The 27475-nt window shown below is 35.2% G+C and overlaps 2 protein-coding genes across 2 annotated transcripts; both read right to left on the bottom strand.

Moving 5' to 3' along the window:
- Positions 1–191: 191 nt before the first annotated feature.
- Positions 192–1769, bottom strand: LOC141705522 (universal stress protein PHOS34-like). Its single transcript, XM_074508437.1, has 4 exons — positions 1403–1769; positions 1239–1309; positions 931–1049; positions 192–542 (listed from the first exon to the last, which is right to left on the bottom strand). Exons 1-4 carry the CDS (start codon positions 1584–1586, stop codon positions 452–454), a joined length of 465 nt encoding a protein of 154 aa, XP_074364538.1. The 5' UTR covers positions 1587–1769; the 3' UTR covers positions 192–451.
- A 19918-nt stretch (positions 1770–21687) lies between these two features.
- Positions 21688–22296, bottom strand: LOC141705523 (secreted RxLR effector protein 161-like). Its single transcript, XM_074508438.1, has one exon. The coding sequence runs from the start codon at positions 22294–22296 to the stop codon at positions 21688–21690; it is 609 nt and encodes a 202-aa protein (XP_074364539.1).
- Positions 22297–27475: the final 5179 nt, after the last annotated feature.

Below are 27475 nucleotides of genomic sequence, written 5' to 3'. Positions count from 1 at the left end.
TGTGTATGTTTCTTCTTCAAATGAGTCAGGTCTGGATATGACATTCCAACGGTTTATTTTTGGGTGATACGAATTGCCTTGATAATTCAAACGGATTTAGCTAAACACAAAACCGACCCATTACTTGAAAATATTATCGATCAGAGTTTGTATAGATTAACGTACTACAAGTAATAAACAGCAAGACACTATTAACAAAAGAAACATATCTGCAATAGAAACACTGAATGCTTGCAACCCAAAAGATTAAGAAATAATCAGAACTAGGCATGCAGTCACAATATATAGTTGAGTTGCTCATAAATTTGACACAAGTAAATAATAGAGTTGATATCTCAGGTTACTGGTACGATGCCAAAACAATCCTGAGCAAATAGAAAAACAAAAGAAATAATACAGACTTTAGAAATTCATTAAACAGAGACTTGAGCAGCAACAAGAGTGCAGAAAATCAGTGCTTGGACACTGGTGCGCCTTTGACAACTGTCACAGGGCATGTTGCATTTTGAACCACATAGTTACTTACACTTCCAAGCAACACCCTGCATGAAATGCAAGAGCCAAGCATCAATCAGGTGAAGTAATTATACTTCTTCTGGATTGATTATTTTATTGGAGTGGACAAGAGGCGGGGCCCAATTAGGTGTATTAATGAAACATATACAATGGAGATTAGTGGTAGATGGGGTTTCAAAATTCAATAATAAGTAAAGAAAAGAAGATTAGTAGTTGTACAGTACATCTCAGCTGTCATCAATCATCAAGAAAAGAAGATTACAAAGACGAATTTTCAGAACAAATAGCAGTTAAAGAATACTAAAACCCCAGATACACCTAATCTAACAATAAAAAATTAGCCAAGCAATAATTTTCCATAAAATAATGATTTGACAATAGTCATAATTAGAATGGAATTAAAAGAATTACTACCTCTTGAGGGCACCCAAACCTCTGCTTCCGATGACAAGAGAATCAAGCTTCATATGTTCCACAGCTTCACATAACTTGTCCCTTGCATCTCCCCAGTATATCTTGGCTAACACCTTTGCCTGCATACATAAATCTTCAACCATTAATCTAAATACACAATCACCAAACATTCGGTTACAGTAAGACCATTTCTTACTTATCGAAAATAAGGCAGGTGCGTGAGAGTATGTTTAATTATTAAAGAAATAAATCATGTGTAAGAACACATACTCCTTAGTCCTAGAAACCGTATCAAGAATATCAAGAACCTCAGCATCATGAGTAAGCCCATATTTCTTTAACACGTTCGCCTCCCTCAACTCTTCCAGCGGTATCAAAGCTGATATATCAACTCATCGCCACAAATTACACAACAAGAAATAACTGCAAAGCTGACAAAAACACGCAAAGAAAGAAAGAAGATTATACATACGTGATCCAGTGTCCTCAAAGAGCTGCTTATTAGAGGAGTGATCAGTTTTAGGAGACACAACATGAATGATTATTATTTCATCTCCAGATTCCACAAGATTATTGACTGCCCATCCAAGAGCTGTTTTGCTTGTTGCTGAATAATCCATTGCTATTCCCACTCGACGGCACCCTGCATTTGCCATTTTTCTCGCACAAAATTAATGTAAAAGATACTGAATTTAAAGCTGTATGTCCTCCCAGTCTCTAACTATTATTTATACACACACTTGAGGACTTCAAACCAAAATTACAGGTTACTTACCATTGACTTTTGTGAATTTCATTTATTATATAAAAAAATTGTAATATATATATATATACATCCGATTGTAATTAAAAAGATGCACACCTATTATTATTATTATTATTTTGTATTTTTGCTAAATGAGATAAGATCTAGAATATTTAGAAAAATATTCTTTATTAGCAAAAAAGTAATAGTAGTACGTATTCTTTGAAGAGCCCCCTAGCTTCTTGAAGAGACCAGAAAGATTTAGAACTAAAGTATAAATAGTAAGTCCATTATTGATAACTTACGATGATGAGCTATGAATAAAGGTGTGGGGAATTTGTTGTTGGCTTATTCCTCTTTTATTTTATTGATGATTATTATACTTTTGTCCCAGGTGTATGTGACTGTGTGACAACTATTATCATGTTAATCCTAATAAGAAAAAGAAGGTGAAATAGATGTCTTTTTTTTATAAATATAACTTATAATCATGGTTATAAAAATTGAAAATTGGTATTAATTGGCAGAAATACCGATTAGGAATTAATCGATAATTCAAAAATTAATTGAAAAGATTAATGAGAGTAAAAATCAAAATATATTTAATTTTTAATTTTATCTAAATAATTTTTATTTAACAGGACCTCCTGTTCTTTCAAGTCCAAGCCATTTAAGGTTATTTCAATAGCCAATTTCTACTAACATCTCCTAGAACCTAAATTTTTAACCCACCTTCTCAAATCTTACACATCTTATGCCACTGCCACACTCTCTCATCACATCTCTCCGGCTTCAAAGGTTTCTCTCTCCGGTAACCTCCGTCTGTTCTTCACTCCCGTCCTAAATCAACCAGATTTCTCGGATTTCATTTTATATCTCTTTTGAGATAAAAAATACACACATATCTGTATATATGTATTTTCAAGATAGTTTCAATCATCATATTAATGAAGGTAAATGGTATTATTTGACCCGATCTTGCCATTTTCACTCGATTTTGATCCGATTTTACCCGATTTTGACAAAAACGTTTTTCCGGCCGATTTGGGTTATCAGATCAACGACGGGCTGAACACCGATTATCGCCGATTTTATAACCTTGCTTATAACAGTACAATATTCTCATAAATTTTAGAGGTGAGACAAAAACAAAATTAATAGATAACAAATTTTAATCACCTAAGCTATCAACACTGCCCGGATGAAAGGGATGTTAAACATTACAAGTTACCTACATTTTGAAGGTTTGGGATATTTTCTTGCTTTATTACTAGGAGCCGTGGTTGTAGAAATCGGAAATCGGACTAAATCGGTTGAATTGCCGATTTGCGATTATCAGAAATCGGGGATTTATCGGAATATTAAATCGGAATAAAATCAGAAATATTTTAATATTTTTTTATAAAAAATATATGTAAAATAAATATATTTATGTGTAAAATTAACATGAATATAATATGGGTGACTTGTGAACGTGTCATAGCCGTGTGATTGTTATAACATGAATTAATATAGCTGCACAGTATGCAGGTCTACAATATTGATTCGCGTGCCTTAATTAATAGTAAGAAAATTAAGAGTTACTCTGCATTTTCTCCTCTTCTTCAATTTCATCCCGTTTCTTCAATCCCTTCTTCTTCCCTTCCTGCTGGGTTCTTCATTTAAAGTGACGGTCTTCATTAATTTAATGCAGAGTTTCATTCTTCTTCCTATTATCGATTTTATATCTGTATATGTCTCAAATCATGGTTGTGATTCTTCACCTTTTGACTGGAAAATGCCGATTTTTGACCGGAATCGGCGATTTTGACCAGAATGTCACTAAACGTTTTCTTCTCCGATTTCACTCTATAATATCGCTAGGTTGCCTTACAGCGATTTATCGACCGATTTATCGGCGAAATTGCCGATTTCTATAACACTGCTAGGAGCACGTAAGGATTTTGTGTAAATTTATTCAATAAATACCAATTTAAATGAAGGTAACGTATTTTACCAAAATTTTCTTATATTTGTCAGCTTTTCAAAAATTTAAGGCAAAATCCATCTTTTGATATACGAATTTTACTTCTGTTTTCAATATAGTCTATAAACTTTTTTCAATAATGCGTTTAGGAAAATAATATATAATTTCATAAATGGACATTACATTATAATTTAGCAGACAAAATAAATAATGTAAAATATGTTTATCTTTTGATAGTGAAGAATTCGTGTTTGGGAAATGGTTACTCTCATTTAAAGAATTTGAATAAAAAATTAAATTATGGCTAAAATCAGGACAATGTATTTATATACGAAGTAATCACAATCTTTATTGAAATTTTAAAAAAAATTGAGGAATTATTAAGTGTATATGTTAGATATATTTGAGATGTCATGTTTAATCTGATTTGTGTTTAGTTTCAGAACTTAACAACAGGACTTACTGAAGTCAGAACTTAATATCAGAACTTAAGGCGTCAGAAGATATATATAAGGACTTAAGTGCGGGAAGACTTCAGATAAAGAATGCGGCTGATTTACAGGAGAAGATCTGGACTAAAACAAAAGAAGATATGCATGAAGAGTTAGAGGACTAGAAGACTTGTAGAAGATATCTGATTGATATATTTTAGGAGACAAAATTATATTCCATATCAATTAGAAGATATCTTGTAACTGTGTACTATATAAACACAGCTTAGGGTTTACACTATATGCTGTGTTATCATTATCGAGAATATTATACATTGTGACCTAACAGCTCTTAGTGATATTGTTCATTACTGAGAGAGAACAAACAATTCTATTATAACAGAGTTTATTTGAATATATTTGATCTTTGTTACATACTTGTGTTGAAATCGATTTGATTGTATAAACACTATATTCAACCCCCTTCTATAGTGTTGTGTGACCTAACAAGTGGTATCAAAGCCTTTCTGTTAACACACATACAGTAAAGATCCAAACAATCATGTCTGGAGAAACACAAACCCCAACTAAGCCCACTAAAACTCAAGAAACTCAAAACACTCAAACCCACAGTCGATATGAGACTATTAGGGTTCCCATACCGAGACCTTCTGAGTATCTCATATGAAAAGTGAAGATGGCTATGTTTCTGGAAGCTACAGATCCAGAATACCTTGACAGAATTAATGAAGGACCATATAAGCCTACCAAGCTCTCTGTTGCAGTTGCTGATCAACCAGCAAAGGCCATACCAAAGAAGAGAGGTGAATACACACCTGAAGATATCTCATCTATTGCCAAGGATGCAAGGGTAAGGCATTTGCTGCATAGTACAATTGATAATGTCATGTCAAACAGGGTAATTGGATGCAAGACTGTAAAGGAGATATGGGATGTTTTAGAGACAAGATGCCAGGAACTGATGCAATCAAAAAGAACAAGAGGACTATACTCACTCAAGAGTATGAGCACTTTGACTCAAAAGCTGATGAGTCATTAACTGATTTATATGATAGGTTTGTCAAACTCTTGAATGATCTGTCACTGGTGGACAAGGAAAATGATCTTAAAGATTCAAATCTAAAATTCCTTTAGCTCTTCCTGAAAATTGGGATTTGAAGTCTACTACCATAAGAGACAACTATGACCTTACTGGAACTACTCTTGATGAAATTTATGGTATGCTCAAGACTTATGAACTTGAGATGGATCAAGGAGCAAGAGGCATGGAATAAAGTCAAGGACAGTTGCTCTTAAAGATGAGGAAGAGTCTCCTAAAGTTGTTATCTCAAAGAAGGGCAAAAGAAAGACTCTCATCATAAAGTCTGATTCAGAGTCATCAAATTCTGATGATGATGATTCAGAAACTGAAAGTTTATCTGAAGTTGATGTTGATTCAGAGATGATACAACTGTGTGCTCTTATGGTGAAGGGTATCACAAAGATAGCCTACAAGAAATTCAGAAAGGGCAAGAAGTTATCCAGGAAAGGTGGAAGTTCTGATAAGAAAGGGTTCAGAAAGCCTGAAGACAAAGGAGGAAAGTCTGACAGAGGAGACAACTCAAATGTCAAATGCTACAATTGTGGTGAAAGAGGCCACATATCTCCTGACTAAAAGAAAGGAAAAAATGATAAAGGCAAGGCACTTGTCACAAAGAAGAAAAGCTGAACAAACACTTCAGATTCTGAAGATGAGGTGAACTATGCCTTGATGGCAAATGCTGATAGCAGTACTGACACTGCTAAATTGAAGGTACCTCAAACAACCTTTGCTTTTCATACTGATGATATTACTGAGTTGAGATTATACCTTAAAATCATGTTCATTAGTTTTAGAGATCAGACTTTAACATGTGAAAGATTAACATCTGAAAGTCTTGCTCTTAAAAACAGAAATGACTATTTAGAAAAGGAGTTAGTTTTTTCTTCATCAAACTAAGAAAGAAAGAGATGAGGCTTTGTATGTTAGAGATGAATTGCTAAAATTGAATGAATCTCTAAAAACTGATTTAGAAAAGGAAAGAGAGATCATCAGAACTTGGACTAACTCTGGCAGAACAACTCATAATTTACTAAGTAGTGGAAACTGGAAAAAGGGCTTAGGTTATGGAGATGATAAAAGTGAGAAATGAACTGTGCAAATTGAGCCAATTGTTGTTAAACAGACTGCTAAGCCAAAGGTAAATCCTGTTAAATTTATAGTAAAAACTGTTATGTCTGATTCTGAAAAGATGAAAGATTCTAAGACAGAATTAAAAGAAAATTCAACTTCTGACAAATTAAAACAGGATAAACCAGCTGAAGTAAACATAGGCTTAATGACAAAGAAGCAGCTTAAGCATAAGCTGAAAGAGGTTAGAAATGTGAACAAGGTAAGGAAGCTAGGAAAAATATGAATGAAAAGGAAGGTGTGAATAAAAGCAATAATTATATTCCTGTTCCTAATGCTCCTAGAAAGAAATGTTATAACTGTGGAAACTCTAACCATCTTGCTTCTTTTTGCAGGAAAAATAAAGATATAAACTATTTACCTCCTAAATCAGGAGTTAAGAGTCAGTCTATTAGGTTTAAACCACAAAATCCTTATTTTCATTATGGTAGTTTATGGCATTCCATTTATACTTGTAAGGAATTTCATAGTTTGTACTATGATTATTATCAAATAAAACCTTCTTTGAAGAAAGTTAGTATAATTCCTTCTAGTATAAATTCTGATGCAAAGTCTGATGTAAAGTCTGATAAACAGCATGTAGCATAAACTCTTAAATTAAATCCGCTGCAAATGCTAACAACTTAAATAGACCAAAGGATCCAAGCAAGTCTGGGTCCTTAAAACTAACCAATAGTGGTCGTTGTGATTACAGGGTAACAGGAAAAACATCCTAGTTCTGGACAGTGGATGTTCAGGACATATGACTGAAAATAAAGCCCTGCTATCAGACTTTGTGGAGAAAGCTGGCCCAGGAGTTTCTTATGGAGATGTCAACATGGGAAAAACTCTGGGATATGGCAATATCAATCTTGGGAATGTCATCATTAAAACAGTAGTTCTTATTTCAGGACTTAAACACAATCTGCTAAGTGTGAGTCAAATCTGTGACATAGGTTATCATGTGGATTTCTTTGAAGAACACTGTGAAGTTGTAAGTAATTCTACAGGCAAAGTGGTTCTGAAAGGTTACAGACATGGTAACATTTATGAAGCCAGACTTTCAACAAACTCTGATGGTTCTGCAATCTGTCTGTTGAGTAGAGCATCAATTGAAGAAAGCTGGAATTGGCACAAGAGAGTCTCTCATTTAAATTTCAACAACATAAATGAGCTAGTAAAGAAAGATCTTGCGAGAGGACTGCCAAAATCAATATTTGCTCCTGATGGCCTTTGTGATTCATGTCAAAAGGCAAAACAAAGAAAATCTTCATTCAAGAGCAAAACTGAATCCTCAATTCTTGAGCCTTATCACCTACTGCATGTTGATCTATTTGGTCCAGTCAATGTCACATCTATTGCAAAGAAGAAATATGCTATGGTTATAGTGATGAGTTCACAAGATACACTTGGATGTATTTCTTGTAGAAGAAAAATGAAACTGCATCTACTCTAACTGATCATGTCAGAAAGCTGGATAAATTGGTCAAAAGTTTTGTTAAAATAATAAGAAGTGATAATGGCACTGAGTTCAAGAATTCAATCATGGAAGAGTTCTGCAAAGAGCATGAAATAAAGCAGGAATTTTCTGTACCTGGAACTCCACAGCAAAATGGAGTTGTAGAAAGAAAGAACATGACTCTCATTGAAGCTGCACGAACTATGCTTGATGAAGCAAAGCTACCAACCTACTTTTGGGCTGAAGCTGTGCAGACTGCTTGTTTTACATAGAATGTTACACTCATAAAAAAGCATGGAAAACACCATATGCGATGGTGAAGAAAAAGAAGCCAAATATGAAATACTTTCATGTATTTGGATGCAAGTGTTTTGTTCTTAAGACTCATCCTGAAAAGCTGTCAAAATTTGATCTAAAAGCTGATGAAGGAATTTTTGTTGGATATCCACTTTCCACAAAAGCCTTGTAAGTCTACAATTTAAGAACAAGGGTTGTCATGGAATCTATCAATGTATCTTTTGATGATAAAAATATTACTGGAATTGAAGATTTCAATGATCATGATCAGCTGAGATTTGAAAATGAAGATTTAAATTCTGATTCTGTAAATTCTGATGGATTAAATCCCGATCCTGTAAGTTCTGACGGGTTAAGTTCTGATGTCATTGAAACTGTGGTAACTACTCCAAGGGAAAATGCACCTGTTCAGGGGGAGCAAGCTAATGATCCTACCACATCTCAAGACTCTCAAGAAGCATCAGAACCTGTCACTGGCTCTTCAAGTTCTGATTTATCAAGTTCTGATGAACCAAATTCTGATAATTCTGGAAACTCTGATTCTTCAAATCCTGAAGGATCCAACTCAAATTCTGAAGTCTCAGAGAGCATAACTACAGGGGGAGCATTAGAAAATGCTGATGGAGACAGCATGGATCATGAGGGAGGATCCAGTTCTAGAGAACAACTTCCATCTGTAAGGAAATGGACTAAATCATATACACCTGACTTAATAATTGAAGATCTTGAAGCGGGTGTCAGAACTAGAACTGCAACATCAAATGAATGTCTCTATCATTTCTTTCTATCTTAGATTGAACCAAAAAAAGTGGAAGAAGTTCTTCAAGATGCTGATTGGGTGCAAGAAATGCAGGAAGAATTAAATGAATTTGAAAGAAATAAAGTCTGGACCCTAGTGCCAAGACCAAAGAACAGATCAATTGTTGGCACAAAATGGGTGTTCAGAAACAAAAACTGACAGTGATGGCATAATTACAAGAAACAAAGCAAGTCTGGTTGCTAAAGGTTACTCTCAATAGGAGGGTATTGATTATGATGAAACATTTGCACCAGTTGCTAGATTGGAAGCCATAAGAATCTTTTTGGCTTATGCTGCTCACAAAAAGTTTAAAGTCTTTCAAATGGATGTGAAAAATGCTTTTCTCAATGGAGAATTAGAAGAAAAGGTATATGTTGAACAACCTCCAGGATTTGTAGATCCAAAATTTCCTAATCATGTCTATAGACTTGATAAAGCACTTTATGGCCTTAAGCAAGCTCCAAGAGCATGGTATGAGACTTTAGCTCAATTCCTTCTGGAAAGTGGATTTAACAGAGGTACAATTGATAAAACACTGTTCTACCTCAACCATGGAAATGACTTACTTTTGGTACAGATATATGTTGATGATATCATCTTTGGTTCTACAAATTCCAAACTCTGTGAAAGGTTTGCAAAGCTAATGCAATCAAGATATCAAATGAGTATGATGGGTGAACTTAGCTATTTTCTGGGACTTCAAGTCAAGCAAAATGAAGAAGGTAATTTCATAAATCAATCCAAGTACACCATAAATTTACTCAAGAAATTTAGAATGCAAGATAGTTCAACTGCATCCACTCCCATGGCCACTGCAACCAAGTTAGATAAAGATACTAGAGCATCAATAGATATTACTAACTAAAGAGGTATGATTAGCTCATTACTCTATTTAACTGCAAGTAGACCTGATATCATGTATGCTACCTGTCTTTGTGCATGATTTCAGGCTAATCCAAGAGAACCTCATCTAATAGTTGTGAAAAGAATTTTCAAGTACCTCAAGGGTATAGTTGATCTAGGATTGTGGTATCCTAGAGAATTAGATTTTAAGCTAATAGGTTACTCAAATGCAGATTTTGCAGGATGCAAAATAGACAGGAAAAGCACTAGTGGAAGCTGCCAATTTCTTGGAGGCAGATTGGTTTCTTGGTTTAGCAAAAAACAGAAATCGATTTCCACATCAACTGCAGAAGCATAATATATTGCTGCAGGAAGCTGTTGTGCACAGATTTTTTGGATGAAGAATCAGTTATCGGACTATGGGTTAGAATTTTCTAAAATACCCATTTACTGTGATAATCAAAGTGCTATTGCTATGACAGGTAATCCAGTTCAATACTCAATGACAAAGCACATCAGCATTAGGTACCATTTCATAAGGAAACATGTGATGAAAGGTACAGTGAAATTGCATTTTGTTCCAACAGATCAACAACTAGCAGATATCTTCACCAAACCACTATGTGAAGCTACTTTTACAAGACTGGTAAATGAACTTGGAATGGTTTCAGGTTCTTTCTTAAAATCTGCTTAGTTTTTGTTCTCATGCATCATACTTTATGATCAGTATTTACAGATTGTCTTATCTCTATGTAATTTGTACTTAAACTATAATATATTAAATACTGATTGTTTTTTGATGTGATTCTATATACTCTATTAGTGTTTTGAATGTTCTGTGGCTATTCATTCCAATGAGGATTACTGTGCTAGATGCTGACCTAGTAGTCTTTAACATACTAGAAATCCCAGGTTTGAATTAGTTGTTTATGTGGAAATTCATTAACACAAGCAAATTCTGATTTTGAGCTTAGTTAAATTTACTTTGTGTATCTTATTACTAAGTCAGAAACTAGATTTTTGTTTCTTATCTGTCAAATTCTAATGTTAGTAAATCTTAAGGATGAACTACATGCTTGATAAACCTCACTTATTTGAAGGAAAGAAAAGAAGAAAATCAAAATCAGGTACTCCTTTGAGATCTAGAGTAAATATGTGAAAGGGAAGACCCAAGTGCATTGCTGGTATTAAGGAATATGCATTAGAAAAACAAATAAATTTTTCTTGGTGACTTTTCACATTCTCTGATTACTGGAGAAATACTCTGATAATAGCATACATTCTGATAATAGTTGTGACTCACTCACACTGAGAAGCCACTGTAAAAAGAATTTCAAAAGATGCATAAAATGAGCACAAATAGTTGAGGTAGATTCTTGCATAAATTTATTCTATAGTAGACTTCAAAATTGAAGACAGATTTTAAGAACTTTTCTTAGTTATTCCTTATTTCTAAGATATACTGAAGTTTATCAGACTTTAATCTTTATCTGATCATTTGCAAATGCACACACTCTCACTCCATATGAATGATGAAAATTACTGTGGTGATTAAGTTGTTTTTGACAAAAAGTTAAGTATTATTTGCATAAATTCCGAGGATAAGTTCTGATGAAAGTTCTGATGATTAAACTCTGAAGAAACCAGTCAGTATTTGTATGAAGAATCACAGATACAGACATTCACTTTTGAGTACAGAAGCCATATTCTGATGACCATTAAATTCTGATAATAGTCAAGTTCTGATGCAAATCCTGATGGAAACTCTGATGCTTACGTGGCATTATTTATTTATATGACTTATTTGTGGTTTACTGTAATGGTCATATTTATCAGAAAATAATTAAGTGAGATAAAAACAATCATAATCATTTGGTTAGTGGGAAACGTGTTTGCCTTGACAACTGCATGTGCACAATAATTACTGCTTATTTCTCGTGTCCACTAACTACTGCTTTAACTATTTACTGGCTGATAGGTGTAAAGTGTCTGTTTTACTTCTAAAAAGAGTTGTTGAGTGGAGAGAGTATATATATGGGAGTTAAAAGATTTTACAATATTTTACCCACTTTTTAATTCTTTTCTTATCTCTATTATTTTTTCTCTCTTTCTAATATTCTAGGAAGCTCTATTTTTCACAGGCATTTTATCAAACACTATGGAAACACACATTTTCTCACTTATTTCTCTGCAGAAATGGCACCAAAAGATCTTATTTATGATGGAGCCAAATTTGTTCCTAATAACTACATGGCTATTCTTTCTAAGGATGAAGCTCCATCAGAACTTCACTTCATCCAAGATTTCCTATCTCGAAGTGAGATTGGGTATGATTTGACCCAACCAGAAGTACCCTCAGGAACTCAAGTACTGGAGTTTTGGAGGAGTGGTGTTTATGATGATGGTGGTGCAAATGGGTCCCCAAGCATCATATTTATAACAGGGGAAGATGAACACTTGGTTACATTGTCAATTGTTCGACGGGCTTTACATCTTCCAGAAAACTGTGTTTACAGTTCACAAGTTGGGGAACCAGCTCTTCAACAGATGATGGCAAACCTTGGTTATGAAAAATCTTTATCCAAGCTGAGACAATTGAAGAGGCCCCACATCAGGAGGGAGTGGAGTTTCTTTTTCGACTGCATCACCAAGGCCTTTGCAAACAAGTGCTCCAACTTTGATGCAATCCCAATCCTGAGTCAGCAAATCGGGTATGCTCTCATTAATCAAACTCATTTTGATTATGCTAGTGCTGTGTTAGGATTTATTGGGGATAGGATGTAAGACGACAAAAATAATGTATATTTTGCTAGATTTTGCCAACTTATTTACAGTTTCTGTAGTTCTGATAAGGCCCAACTAGCTAGTGAGTTGATTGAACCCTTTAAACTTGCTAAAAGGGCTTTCACTGACTTATTATCTACTGATAATAAGAAGGCTGTACTAAGACCCCTCCAAATTCCACAGTCAGCCAAACAGGTCTTAGTAAACTCTGACCCTCTCACATACAGTCCTATATATCCTGATGTACAATCAGCCCAACCTCCATCAACACCAACAACCACTACACAAACGGCTCATACTTCTCAACCACAACCACAACCAACCATCATAACATATTTCCAACCAGCCCAATCCTCTCAACCATCGGTACCTACCATCAAAACTTCACCTCTCAAAACCAAACCTTCAAGAGCAAAATCAGTTCCTAAATCTCCACCAAGGAGAAGGAGAAGGATCATTCTGAGGGATGAGTCTGATGATGAAGAGGAGCAAGTCCAGGTTCATGCATCAGAACCTGTGACTATGGAAGCTGAAAAGGCAACTTCTCAGAAGGAAACTGAAGCTAAAAATACTGATATTTTGAAGAGAAAAAGAACTTCAAGTTCTGATGCTAATAAAGAAACTCCTACACCATCCAGGAGATCAAAGAAACAGAGAACAAGAAGGCATTTGGCACAACCTCCATATGAGGATACTACTGAAGCTGAGGAAGGGGATCAGGAATCTCTGATCTCAAAGCCAATAGTTATTGAATCTTTGCCACCTCCAACTCAAGTTAAAGACACTGTTCCGGATACAGTGATTACACCTCCTGTCTCTCCTATTACAGAACATGTTACAGTTGAAGATTCAGGATTAAGTCCTGAAATTGACCTTTAAAGGCTGATAATTCCGACTTTGTTGTATCTGGAAGCTCCTACAGTACAAGTGACAACTCCACCAGTTTCTCCATTACATGCTGATATTCTTGCCACACCTATTCTGGATGAGGAAAAATATGAAGTTGTACAAGAATCACCTTCAGTGACACACACTTTAGTACTGTCAGAAGAAGTTGAGTTTTCTGCAAGTTCTGGAGAGTCAGCTCCAGTTAATACTTCAGCTCCTATTCTTGGAAAGGAGGCACTGATTGAAAAGTTTGTTGAACAAACAGCTCCTGTTCCTTGGGAAGAAACTCACAGAGGGGTTGAGTGGACCAAGAAGTGGAATGAATCTGACTTCATTCCAAGCTCCAAAGTTCTGTCAGATCATATTGGAAAGGCTGATGAGCTGATGATAAATTCTGATTTCAAGCACCAACTCAAAGTCACAGCTCTAAGTACTAAAAACCTTCAAGGTCTGCACTCCACAACTCATGCCAAGGTTGATAAACTTCTGGAATCAGCTGAAAAGATAGACATGACCCTCAAATTAGACAAGTCAAGAATTATCAGACCTATATATGAGAAAGTTGAAGCTATTGAGAAGGTTCAAGAAAAGCAACAGGCCCAAATTACTGAGGTCCTGAAGAATCAAGCCTCTCAACAAGCTCAACTGAATGAAATTCAATCTTTAGTGGAACTTCTTCTCTCTCCTACTAACAGATGATGCCAAAAGGGGGAGAAGGTAATTAAGTCCAAATGCTCTAATACTCAAGTACTGAAGAAAAAGGATGACAATGAGGATGACCAGGGAAACCCTAGCAAGGGCAAGAGTCAAGGTCAAGGGCACAGCAGCAAAGTTTCTTCAAGGAAACTAATTTCTGATTCAAGCAAATCTTCTACTCAAAAGAAGACAAATTATGATGTTGTAAATGCTCAAGCTCTGATAGCAAGTTCTGATAATAAAATCTGATATCAAGTTCTGATGTTCTGATTCAAGGAGGAAGTAAAGACTCTCACAAGTTTTTGCAAATTCTGAAGCTAAAGGGAAAGCAGACTACTGTCTACTACAAAGATCTTAAAATTCAGACACTTGATGAAGAGATTGCTAGAAGACTATTTCTCAAGCATAATCCTGGAATGGATTTAGAGAATCTCAAGGAGGAAGAAGCTAGATTTACAGCTGAGAAGACAAATCTAAAGTCTAAAGCTTCTGATGCTACGAAACCTCCAAGGCCTAAGGTAAAAGGCATTTTGATCAAGGAAAAGTCAAATTCTGAGGCTTCAAAGCCCAAGACAAGATCACAGATTGATCCCAAAGATAAAGGGAAAGGAAAAATTGATGAACCAACAAAGCCACATGAGATGAAGATTCCTCAAATCCTGATGAAACCTGTATACAAACTGGTTCAAGTATTTGAAGATGTTGCTGCAGTAGATGAAACTGTTCAAACTATGAAGAGAAGGAAGATAACTGAAGAATCTAAAACAACCTCTGACACAGTTCAAGTTGTTCCGAATGAAGAACAACAAGCTACAGAAGAAATAACAAATCCTGATCAAGTCATCAAGATATCAACCTCTGACAAAGCTCAAGTTGATTTGAATAAATTGACATTTACTGATAAGAGAAAACTCCTATGGAAGAATGTTAATCCATCAGATCCTAAGAAAAGCCAGCTGCTATCTGATTTCATGACTGTTGGATTGAAAGCCAGAGAAGCAAGAGACATAGCTGGACTAGGTTCTGAAGAAGCCAAAATCAAGACATAATTTGAAGTGCTTACAAGAGATCCATTTTTATTGACTGACAAACCTCTTGAAGATGTTACACAGAAACACCTTGATAAGGTTATATTTGTTCAAGTGGTACTGGATGCTCATGATAAACATAATGTCAAAGAAAATCTGATTCTATTTCTTGAAGATGGAAGAACAGATCAAATGTCAGAATCATATGTGCTGAACAAATCTCTGAAAGAACTTCAATTCTTTCATTATCTTTTAGAGATAAAGTCTGAGATTATCAAGAGATGGTCAAATTCCATAATGAAGACCATAAGGGATAAAGCAAGAATTTCTGGTTCAAGGATTACAAAATTCATTCCTAATATAGTTGAAGATGATGGAAGTGAAATTCCAATGAAGAAGGATTCTTCTAAACTTGAAGTCATTCTGAAAGAGAAATATCTGTGCTACAATGAAGACTCTTCCCATTCAAGAGTAATCAGACTTGGTGATGGTTTAGAAAGAAATCATATCTCAGTACTAAGGACTGCAATCTACCAGATTGGAAGTCAAGATGAAGAGTTGAAGCAAGTCAAAGCTACAATAGCTCAAGTCCTGAGAAATAAAGAAGAAAAGCTGATATCAAACTTTGTCAAGAATCACTTTGGATTCAGATTGACTAAGTAAGATTGGTTAAAGCTACAAGGACTTTAAGTTGTAGTAAATTGTCTAACTAAACTCTCATTGTATTTGTACTTAAATGTTTTTGACACTATCAAATCTATTAACTTGTATATTTTTCATAATTTACAAGTTGGGGGAGATTGTTAGATATATTTGAGATGTCATGTCTAATCTGATTTGTGTTTAGTTTTCAGAACTTAACAACATGACTTATCAGGACTTACTGAAGTTAGAACTTAATATCAAAACTTAAGGCATCAGAAGATATATATCAGGACTTAAGTGCAGGAAGACTTCAGATAAGGAATGCGGCTGATTTACAGGAGAAGATATGGACTAAAACAAAAGAAGATATGCATGAAGAGTCAGAGGACTAGAAGACTTGTGTAACACCCCCAGATCCGGGGTCGGAGATCCGGGTCGTTACGAGTTCCATTTCCCTTAATAACACCCAATCTTAATAATTACTCAACTACTCTGTACTGTGACCCCACAATAAACACACACACCACACGTTATAGTCTCAGAGATGAACATCCAAAAATAACCACAAGTCATTTTATTCCACAATTATCTGCCAATACACCTTAAAAGGTTTTCTGAATAAATTTACATTTCTTTGCCATTATTACAATTCATAAATATAAATAAATCTGGTACATCAAAAGTTGAAAGCCTAGCCTATTGGTAGTTCCTACCTCAGCTACGGCGGCATCAATGCTTCTAGAAAACTGCGGAACGTCTCCTAATCGCTTGCAAATCGGGAGCTTGGTTCTGTTCATCTTTATCTGTTGTTGTGTGATGAAAGAAGAAAGCAAGGGTGAGCAGCAAGCCCACCAAAATAATATGTATAATGATTAATAGTATATGAGCCTTCTCATAGTACTCATGAAAGTCTTGGTCAAAAGAAATGAACCAAGTTTGATATCTTAATGCGATGAAGTCGCAAAATATTCAGTATATATATACATATATACTTTTCAAAATATTGGAAGTCCTCTTCCATGCATAATACACACAGAGTTCCAGTGTATAACTGTATAAAAATATCGTTGCAAGGTGATCTCATATATCTAACCTTGTCACAACGTTCTTCTGAAAATCTTTGTCATACATAAGATAATCATTTACTAGATATAAGTTTAAAAGATGAAGTTACAAGATACTCCAATATACTTATATCTTTTCCAAATACTACTTGAACTACCACCGTTCAAGTTATAATTAGTTCAAAAGTTCATCACATAGATGAGACTACAAGACCAGATTTGAATAGATTAAATCTTTTAAAATATCATCAAAATAAAATGAAGTTATGAGATACTTCATTTGATGTAAACATCATTTTGAAAACTTGACCCTGCCAACACTCAACAATCGCCCAACCGTAGCCTTTCTATCGAAGTGCTCTGGGTAGTGTTGCAGAAATTATCCAATTGGATGATGAACTCATTACGGGAGTTTGCCGCGCCAGGAAGACCACTTACGATGATCAGTCGTAGTAGTACAACCCCACCATTTTCTACATGTAGAGGAGAACCTGTCGGATTTACTTGTCAACCGAACACTGAACTCCTAAGGAATGGACCGCCTTAGCGGAACTTCCAGGCCATTTGGGCCAATATAATAAGGCTGGGCCGGCGCTACTCGACCACTTACGCCACTCCTAGTTCAGATGAAATCCATGACTCTGAAACGTAAAGCTCGTTTCCCCCTTTCCCCAAGTAGAAACTTGTTGATACGGCTCCACCAAGAAGTCGTACCTAGTTGGAAAGGAAAACTCACCGATATTTCCCAGGCGATGCCTGTTAATGGATTAACTTGTTCCAAGAATTTTACTTCCCGAATATTGGGTAAGTAATCAAAAACTCTTTTACCAAGACAGCAACCTTGTTGCGAATATAAAACACACCACCGAGCCGGATCCCCCAGGTTTTGAGCGAGTATTTAAATCCCCTTTTTAAAAGGAAGATCTTAAATATAAAAATAGTTTTGGGATCCGCTCTAACTTTTGAAAATCATTTTAAAGACTCGAAAACACTTTAAAGAGTGTTTGGAGTAAAACTGATTTAATGAAGTAAATCAGTCCCCAGAATATTTAGAAAATGTCTGAATATTATTATTTAAATAATATTCCCATAAAAAAAATAATCTTTATAAAATAATTGAAGTAGAAGTATTAAAACTTATACTTGAAATGAATAGCAAATAATCAAAGATATACTTATACGAAAGTAATATCTTTATTTGAATAATCAAAAATAAGTTTGATTATCGACACCTTATTCTTTAATAAAATAAAGAATATATCTCAGCAAATAATCGGAGTCATAGATCCTCAAATGAATATTCAAATAATATTCATTAAATAATATAAACTGAGTCATAAGCCTTCGAATGAATATTCAAATAATATTCAATAAATAATATAAAAGAGTCATAAGCCCTCGAATGAATATTCAAATAATATTCAATAAATAATATAAAAGAGTCATAAGCCCTCGAATGAATATTCAAATAATATTCAGATAAATAAATAAAAGGGTCATAAGCCCTCAAATGAATATTCAAATAATATTCAATAAATAATATAAAAGAGTCATAAGCCCTCGAATGAATATTCAAATAATATTCAATAAATAATATAAAAGAGTCATAAGCCCTCGAATGAATATTCAAATAATATTCAATAATAAAATAAAGTTAAAGGTATCGAATAAACCTTATTCGATTAATAGTTTGGAAAACTATAACCATATATATATATATATAAATATATATATATAACCATATCCATATATACAAAATCTACTCGGGATCCTCGACTCCCGGTTTTAGAAAATATTTTCACCTTTGGGTCCCTATACTAAGGGTATATGCAAGTTACCGCTATCCTCTAGCATAGGTATTATCAACTGAACCAACAGATATATATATTTCAAGAATATGAAACAGGCATGCATATATACCATATCACATGCTACAATATATCGCAAGAATTTGCTAAATAACCAATATGCATTTATCGCAAGATCATGCATATACAAATGTATACATCACAACAACAGTATAACGGATAGAATACTTGCCTGAGCGACTGGGGGTTACGAATGGCTCGGGACGAGTCTGGTAACCTATAAACAACAAGTAAGTTGGAATTAAACCAAAGTCACTTGTAAATCTATACTTTAACTAACTTAGACTCTAACGCTTGTTTTGCGCTTACTCATTCTCTTAAGTCACTCGAGTACCCTCGGCTCCACCATTTTTAATAATTTAACCTTTACGAGTTTTAAGGCGATTCATTCGCGAGTGTCTTACCAACTGCCTAACACACTTACCATAAATGTTTCATACATTAATTAACCCTTTTTGGTCTTTAACCTATGTTTCAAAGTAAGGCGAGGGGAAAAGTTTCGTTCGCGAAACGCCGTTACTTGAAACGGTCGTTTCTCCTAAACCGTGCATCGGAATCGAACGAACTACATATCAAAATGAAGCTCGTAATATGAGCTATCTAAACATGGCAGTGGTCATAATCTAGCAGGGGGTTCTCGGGTCCTAATGTTATGCACAAAAACAGTCCAAAGAAAATCGGATGTTACGACGGCTATGTTTACGCGTTTTCCCAATTTTAAACCATTCAATACCAACCACAAATCAACCCCAAATCAATCATACAACCAATATCCCTCCAAACCACATCATAACAGCCCCAACACATCCACATTAACCATTTATAGTTATTCCTCACATGAACTAAAGGCTTTACTTAGGTTCTTTAACTAATTACCAAGATTTACAACTCCAACAATGCAATAAAACCAACTAATCTCTACAAACTCAACCAAACCTCAACCAATCAAGCATCATGCTTCACATATGCTATATCAAACACATTCAATCCTAATTACTCAAAACTAAATCTAGGGTTTGTAGTTTATACCTTCCTTGGAGAGTGGAGAATCAAGAGAATGGCTTGGAATCACCTTTAAAGCCCTTATCCAAGCTTAATCTAAACAAAACTTCAAGAACACAAATTTTAGTTCTTGAAAAAACTATTCACCATCTTCTTTCATGATTTATAGAAAAAGATTGGCTTGGAATTAGAAGCTTAAACTTATAGGAAGTATGTAACTATCCATGGGGAAGCTTAGATAATTACCTTGCTAAATAGTAAGTGGAGGAGCTTGGACTTCCCATTTCTTAAGAAAAAACCCGAGAGCATGAAGAAGAAGAAGAGAGATTTTTGTGTTTTGGCTTGATTTGCTTTTGGTTGGTTGATTTTTTGTTGTTTGCTTTAGTGAATTACCTAGTTGCCCTTGGTTTTGTGTGGTTAAAAAGTCACCACATCTCCTTCCTTTCTTGTCATGCCTATGTCATCCTCATGATGTCATCCTCCCTTCCTTGTCCTCTTTCTATTGGTTGGATGACATCATTCCCACTAATCCCTTTGATTAACTTCCTAATCGTTTGCCTAATAACCGCTGATCTGTTATACGGTTCGCTTAACTTTCGTTTTCGTTTATCGTTTGAGGGATCATACCCGGGATCTTATTACTTAGGTTCCCTTAACCTTTCTCAATATATTATATTCCTTTTATGATCCTCTCCTATAATCCTTTTATTTAAATCCTTTTTATCCTGTTACCTTTTTCTCAAATCTTTCCGTATCTAGTGTATTTCCGGGAAAAATCAAAGTGTTCGGATTTGAATTCTGACGATCTTTACATACACTTATATCCCATATAAAGTACTAATAATATCCCATAAGATCAATAACAGAACCCCTACATAGCGTGGCATGAAAAGTTTTCTCGTTCAGCAAAAACACTATTCATAAGGGTTTCAAAAATTTCCAAAAATTGGGGTTATTACAACTTGTAGAAGATATCTGATTGATATATTTTAGGAGACAAAATTATATTTCATATCAATTAGAAGATATCTTGTAACTGTGTACTATATAAACACAACTTAGGGTTTACACTATATGTGTTATCATTATCGAGAAGATTATATATTGTAACCTAGCAGCTCTTAGTGATATTGTTCATCACTGAGAGTGAACAACAGTTCTATTGTAACAGAGTTTATTTGAATATATTTGATCATTGTTACATACTTGTGTTGAAATCGATTTGATTGTATAAACACTATATTCAACCCCCTTCTATAGTGTTGTGTGACCTAACAGTATAGTCCAAGTCAAATGTAAAAAATATTTAACACTTCCACTAATTAAAATGATAAATAGATAATTGTTATAAACCTTGAATTAAAATATTAGTTATGTTTAATGTAGAGGAAGTATAGGAGAATAGAAGATATAAAGAGAAATTTGTGTCTCATTTCATTAGTTAAATAAGCTATTTATAGTAGTTGGTTTACAAGTCTTACTAAGTAAGCTATTCAAATCTTCTTCATTAAGTATTACAAAACTTCCTCGATAAACTTTACTAGTCTTCCTCGATAAGCTTTACAAGTATTCCTGATTAATTTTTTTTCTTAAGAAGTTGTGCAAGTCTTCCTCAACAAGATTTGAGAGACTTCCTCGATACGCTTTGACAATCACTTTATATTTAGTCAAATATTTTAACACTCCCCCTTGATTGTCAAATGCGAGTTTTTGAAAAGATTGACTGTCTCGTTAAAACCTTGCAAAGAAAAACTCAGTGGGATAAAAACCTTGACGAAGGAAAAAGAGTACAACCTCCTCCTAAATAAAATATCTCACATTTTGACATTTTAATTTAGCAAACTTTTTAACCTCCGCATACCCATATTATTTCTCAGCTTCTCAAATGTTGATATAGGTAGTGACTTTGTAAGTAAATCCGCCAGATTATCGTATGAGTGAACTTGTTGAACATTAATATCACCATTTTCTTGAAGTTCATGAGTGTAGAAGAATTTTGGCAATATGTGTTTTGTTCGATCCCCTTTAATATATCATTCCTTAGGTTGTTTGATGCAGGCCGAGTTATCCTCGAATAAAACTATAGGACTGTTTGAAATACTTGATAATCTACATGATTCTCGAATATGTTGAATGACCGACCTTATCCAAATATATTTTCTGCTTGCTTCATGAATTTCTAGTAACTCTGCGTGGTTTGATGAAGTTATAGCCATAGTATGTTTTGTAGACTTCCAAGAGATAGCAGTATCACAATATGTAAATAGGTAACCTGTTTGTGATCGCCCAAAATGAGGATCTGACATGTATCCAGCATCTGCATATCCAACTAGCCGTGAACTTGAATTGTTTGGGAAGAATAGCCCAAGATCTATTGTCCCTCGAAGATATCTAAATATATGTTTTATTCCATCCCAATGCTTTTTAGTAGGGTCCGAACTAAATCTTGCCAACAGGTTCACTGTAAATGCAATATCAGGTCGTGTGTTGTTTGTAAGATACATGAGAGCGCCAATTATACTGAGATATGGAACTTCAGGTCCAAGAGCCTCTTCATCTTGTTTTCTAGGACGGAAATGATCCTTTTCAACCTCAAGTGATCGAACAACCATTGGTGTGGTTAGTGGATGAGCTTTGTCCATGTGGAACCGATCAAGAATCTTTTCAGTGTAGTTTGATTGAAGAACAAATATTACCGAAGATAAGTGCTGCACCTGTATACCTCAAAAAAAATCTTGTCCTTCCAAGATCTTTCATTTCAAACTCATTTTTCAAATAGTTAGCAACATTATTAATATCTTCAGTAGTACCGATAATATTCAAATCATCCACATATACAACAATAATAACAAAACCAGTTGATGATCGTTTAATAAAAATACAAGGACACACTTGATTATTAACATATCCATCATTCAATAAGTATTCACAAAACCTGTTGTACCACATACGACCAAATTATTTCAAATCATATAATGATCGTTGTAATTTAACAGAATATAAATGTCGAGGCTTAGTGTCCTCAATATTTAATCCTTCAGGAATTTTCATATAAATATCACTATCAAGTGATCCATATGGGTATGTTGTCACAACGTCCATCAAACGTGTTTCCAGTTTTTCCATACAAGCCATACCCATTAAAAAACGAAAAGTAACTTCATCCATCACAGGAGAGTATGTTTCCTGGTAATCAAAATCAGGTCTTTGAGAGAATCCCTGGGCTACTAGCCGGGCCCTATATCTCACAATTTCATTTCTCTCATTTCGTTTTCATACAAATACCCATCTATTCCCGACGGGGATTACACTAGCTGGTGTTTGGACTGCAGGTCCAAATATATTTCTCTTGCGCAAGGATTGCAATTCTTCTTGAATCGCAATTTTCCATTTTAGCCAATTATCTCAGTATCGATACTCTTCCACACTTTGTGTTTCAGGATCAGAGTTCATAATGATATCATATGCCATGAAAAAAACATATACATCATCAACCTCAATACTCCCATGATCCAGTAATTTCGCGTTATGGACATAATTCATTGAGATCTCATAATTTCCAGGTACCTTTGCTTCTGCGGAAGCATTTTCCACTTTTGGGGCATGTGCCACTTCTGGGGCAGCATTCTCTTCTGGATGTAATCCCACGTCTGGGAGTTTTGTTATAGCCACTTCAGGGGATTGAACCTCTTCATAAGGTAAACCACTTCTGGAGTATTTTCTGGAAAACTTGCCACTTCAGGGGTAGGTCCAATTAATTTTCATTTTCGTGGTACAATATCTTTTGTACCAACAGGTCTACCACGCTTCTGGCGTGACTTTGAATCACCAATCAATTTTTCAGGAATTGATTTTTTAGTAGGGATTTCAACTCGTGCCGGCGCATAAACAACAGGTATAAGTGACCTTATAATATGTCTAGAGTCACTAAAAGCATCCGACATTTGATTAGAAATATTTAGCATATGAATAATTCTTTGAACTTCAGATTCACATTGATTAGTACGTGAATCAATAGAATTTAATCCTGATGCATTCCATGATATTTTAGAAATTAATTTATGTAGATCATTATCTCCCCCTAATGTAGGGAACATGGATTCATCAAAATGACAATCAGCATAGCGAGCAATAAAAACATCACCAGTTAATGGATCCAGATACCTTGTAATAGACGGAGAATCAAAACCAACATCTATACCAATTCTTCTTTGAGGTCCCATTTTAGTTCTTTGTGATGGTGATACAGGAACATACACAGCACAACCAAAAACTTTTAAATGAGATGTATTAGGTACTTGACCAATAACTAATTCTTAAGGGGATTGTGTGTGGTAAGCAGAAGGCCTTATTCTAATTATATTTGCAGCATGAAGTATTGCATGACCCAAACAGATATAGGTAACTTTGCTCTTAGGAGTAAGGGACGGGCAAAAAGTTGAAGTATTTTAATCAATGATTCTGCTAAACCATTTTGTGTATGTACGTGAGCTACCGGGTGTTCGACTGAGATTCCTACTGATATACACTAATCATTAAAAGTTGCATATGTATATTTAGCAGCAATATCTAGTCGGATTGATTTAATAGGATAGTCAGGAAATTGAGCTTGGAGTTTAATTATTTGGGCAAGTAATTTGGCAAAGGCTGTATTTTGGGTTGTAAGTAGACATACATGAGACCATCGAGTTGACGCATAAATTAAAACCATAAAGTACCTAAATGAGCCAGAAGATGGATGAATAAGACCACAAATGTCACCTTGAATTCTTTCTAAGAATTTCGGGGACTCAATTTGAAGCTTAACTGGGGATGGTCGGATAATCAGTTTTCCTAAGGAACATGCTGAACAATAAAGTTCATCTTGGGATATTATCTTTTAAGTTTTAAGAGGATGTCCCACAGAATTTTCAACGATACGACGCATCATAGATACTCCTGGATGACCGAGTCTTTCGTGCCAAAGGGAAAGTAGTTTTGGGTCTATGACTTTGGGGATGTTGACACTATGAGATTTAAGAACTCGTATATTCGTAATATATAATCCCGAAGAAATTGAGTGGAATTTTTCTAAGACCCTTTTATTGTCAACGGTGTTTGAGGTGATGAAAAGGTATTCTTTTTCATTCGTATTAGTAGTTTCAACGTGAAACCCATTAAGATGGATATCTTTAAAACTCAGTAGGTTCTAGTTGACTTGCTAGAGTATAGAGCCTCCTGTATGTGTATGTGTGTCTTATTTGGTAGAAGAAAACTAGCTTTCCCAAAACCTTCTATTATATTTGATGTACCCGATACCGTCCAGACATGTGAGTTGGTTTAGTCAACTGTGAGAAGTATTTCTGACTCTGTAAAATAGTGTGTGTGGTTGCACAATCAACAATGCATACATCTCCCATCTCTATACATATATAAATGAAAAATATCTTTATTAAAAAAAAACACACCGAGTACATAGAACAACAACATGAAATAAGTACATAAAATGAGTACATAATGGAAATATGTAAAACACAAGAAAATAAGTAAAGCAAGACAATACTATGAAGTCTAGTCATCTAAACCATAATAAAGATTAGCACTAGTGTCTATTTCATTTGAGGCCTTATTAACCGGTTCATTAAGCGAAGTTGGTTTCTACTCTCTTTCCATTATTCCTTTTGGATGACTCGTAGAGATCAACAAGATGTTTGGGTGTGCGACAAGTACGTTGCCAATGCCCCTCAGATCCGCACCTATGACAGATGCCTCAGTTCTCTCCTTCTTGGGGTGCCTTTCTTTTATTTGGCACTTCACGTTGCCATTTCTGGTGGCCAGAGTTGTAACCATCACGATGCCACTTCAGGTGGCCATAATGATATTGATTGCGAAACCGACCACGGAAATTTCTACGTCCACGGTTTCATCCATAACCCCATTCTCCTCTGTGCTCTTTCCCACGTTCATTCTTCAGGAATGACGTGTTATGTACTTCAGGTAACTGGGCAGAGCCTGTGGGACAATATTTAAATAATTTTTCAGTAGCAACTTATTATTCTTTTCAGCCACAGAAGGAGAGATATCAGCTTGCCATATTTCTGAAAATTCCGCTCCCTATATTGTTGAGCCAGGATCATAGTGTTGGGGTGAAAGGTTGAGAGGGTCTTTTTCAATCATTTCAACTTCAGTAATATTTTTCACCATATAAAATTAATTTTGAGCTTATCTTGAAAAGAGCAAAATTATATTCAGCTACAGATTTGAAATCCTGTAACCTCCCAGTCACATCGGGCAGATGGCAAGTGGACAAGTTTCTGGAGATCAAATCTATCCTTCAGATTATTTCAAAGGGTGAGTGGATTTTTGATAGTGAGGTATTCAGATTTTAGATCTTCGTGGATGTGATGCCTAAGAAAGATAATTAATTTTGCATTTTGTTCAACAGTTGGGATTTTTCTGGGTCAATAGTTTCTTTAGGCCATTACTAAGGTGTAATTCCGCACAAGGACCCACATGGCAAATAATTATTACCCGAAACATCCAAGGCAACGAACTCTAATTTGCAAAGATTCGTCATTCTGAATAAATTTTAAATAAGATATAATATGTCACATAATATTTAAACATGCAAGTTAAATTAATAACTTTATACAAAAGTTACGACGGCATATCCGGCCAGAAAACTTTTGATTATTACTTGACGGAAGCGCCATCTTTATAGTAGTTATTACTTGATGGCAGAGCCATCTTTATAGTATATTTGACGGCATAGCCATCTTTATAGATTTCAGTCAGTAACATAAATAAATATGTAACAATAATTAGAATAAAATGAATAAAAGAAATTGTACCACTTTTATGAAATAGTTTTAGTTGATTAGAGACTCGTGGGTCAGAATAAGTCGTACCTCTTTCGAGAATCAGCTTCAGTTGGCAAAGACTCAGTGCTGGATAACGTGTTATAACCTTGAATTAAAATATTAGTTATTGTTGATGGAGAAATTTGGTAACATAAATTTTGAGGTTCGTAACCGGAATCAAGATCTATGACAGGGTTCTTCGTCGGAAAAGGTGACAGTAGCTGTCGGGAAATTGAACAGTGTTCGTCGGGAAAACATGAACAGTGTCATCGAAAATATGAACAATGTTTGGTGGTGGGTGATTATTGGTGGTTGAGATTGCTTAGGGTTTATGGGGTCTCCTTAAGGCTCTCACTTCGACCCCTTACAAGATATACCTACTAATCCCTATTTATAGGGATATCTAGCCAACATAGTTTCTTGGGGAACAAGAAACCTAACTGGGTTAGATCTCTTGTCCCGACGCCCAGTAGGAAACCTACTGGAAACCATCTTCTACTAGCTTTTGGAATGTCCGCCGATGAGACCCAACCATAAAGGCCCAAGGCTCGTCTGCGGCTTCGAGACTTCACGGATAAGGCATCTCCCTGGCCAAGAATAACCCTCCGCTACCAGCTATTTCTCTAATCCCTGGACGCAGGTATAACCGTGGTTTACCCCAAATGTTGGACGCATCCTTGTCCCCCGGATATGGAGCCCCTACCAGATTGCAGGACAAGTGATCTCAAGCTTTTGGGTGTAAAATGCTGGATACTCCGAAGTTTCCCAACGAGGACACCCGTTGACTACAGAGACAGAGCTCCTAAAGCACACACCAAAGTTTACCTGTAACACCCCCAGATCCGGGGTCGGGGATCCGGGTCGTCACGGTCTTTCTTTCACAATATCACTTCACTTAATTAATAATAAATAACCTTATGCTGTGACCCCACACTAACACACACCACAACCGTTATAGTCTTAGAGATGAAATTTAAATAAG

Source organism: Apium graveolens, unplaced genomic scaffold (assembly GCF_009905375.1).
Source record: "Apium graveolens cultivar Ventura unplaced genomic scaffold, ASM990537v1 ctg8994, whole genome shotgun sequence".
Lineage (NCBI taxonomy): Eukaryota > Viridiplantae > Streptophyta > Magnoliopsida > Apiales > Apiaceae > Apium > Apium graveolens.
Note: the sequence above shows the minus strand (reverse complement) of the source record. Positions and strands in the feature narration are given on the sequence as shown.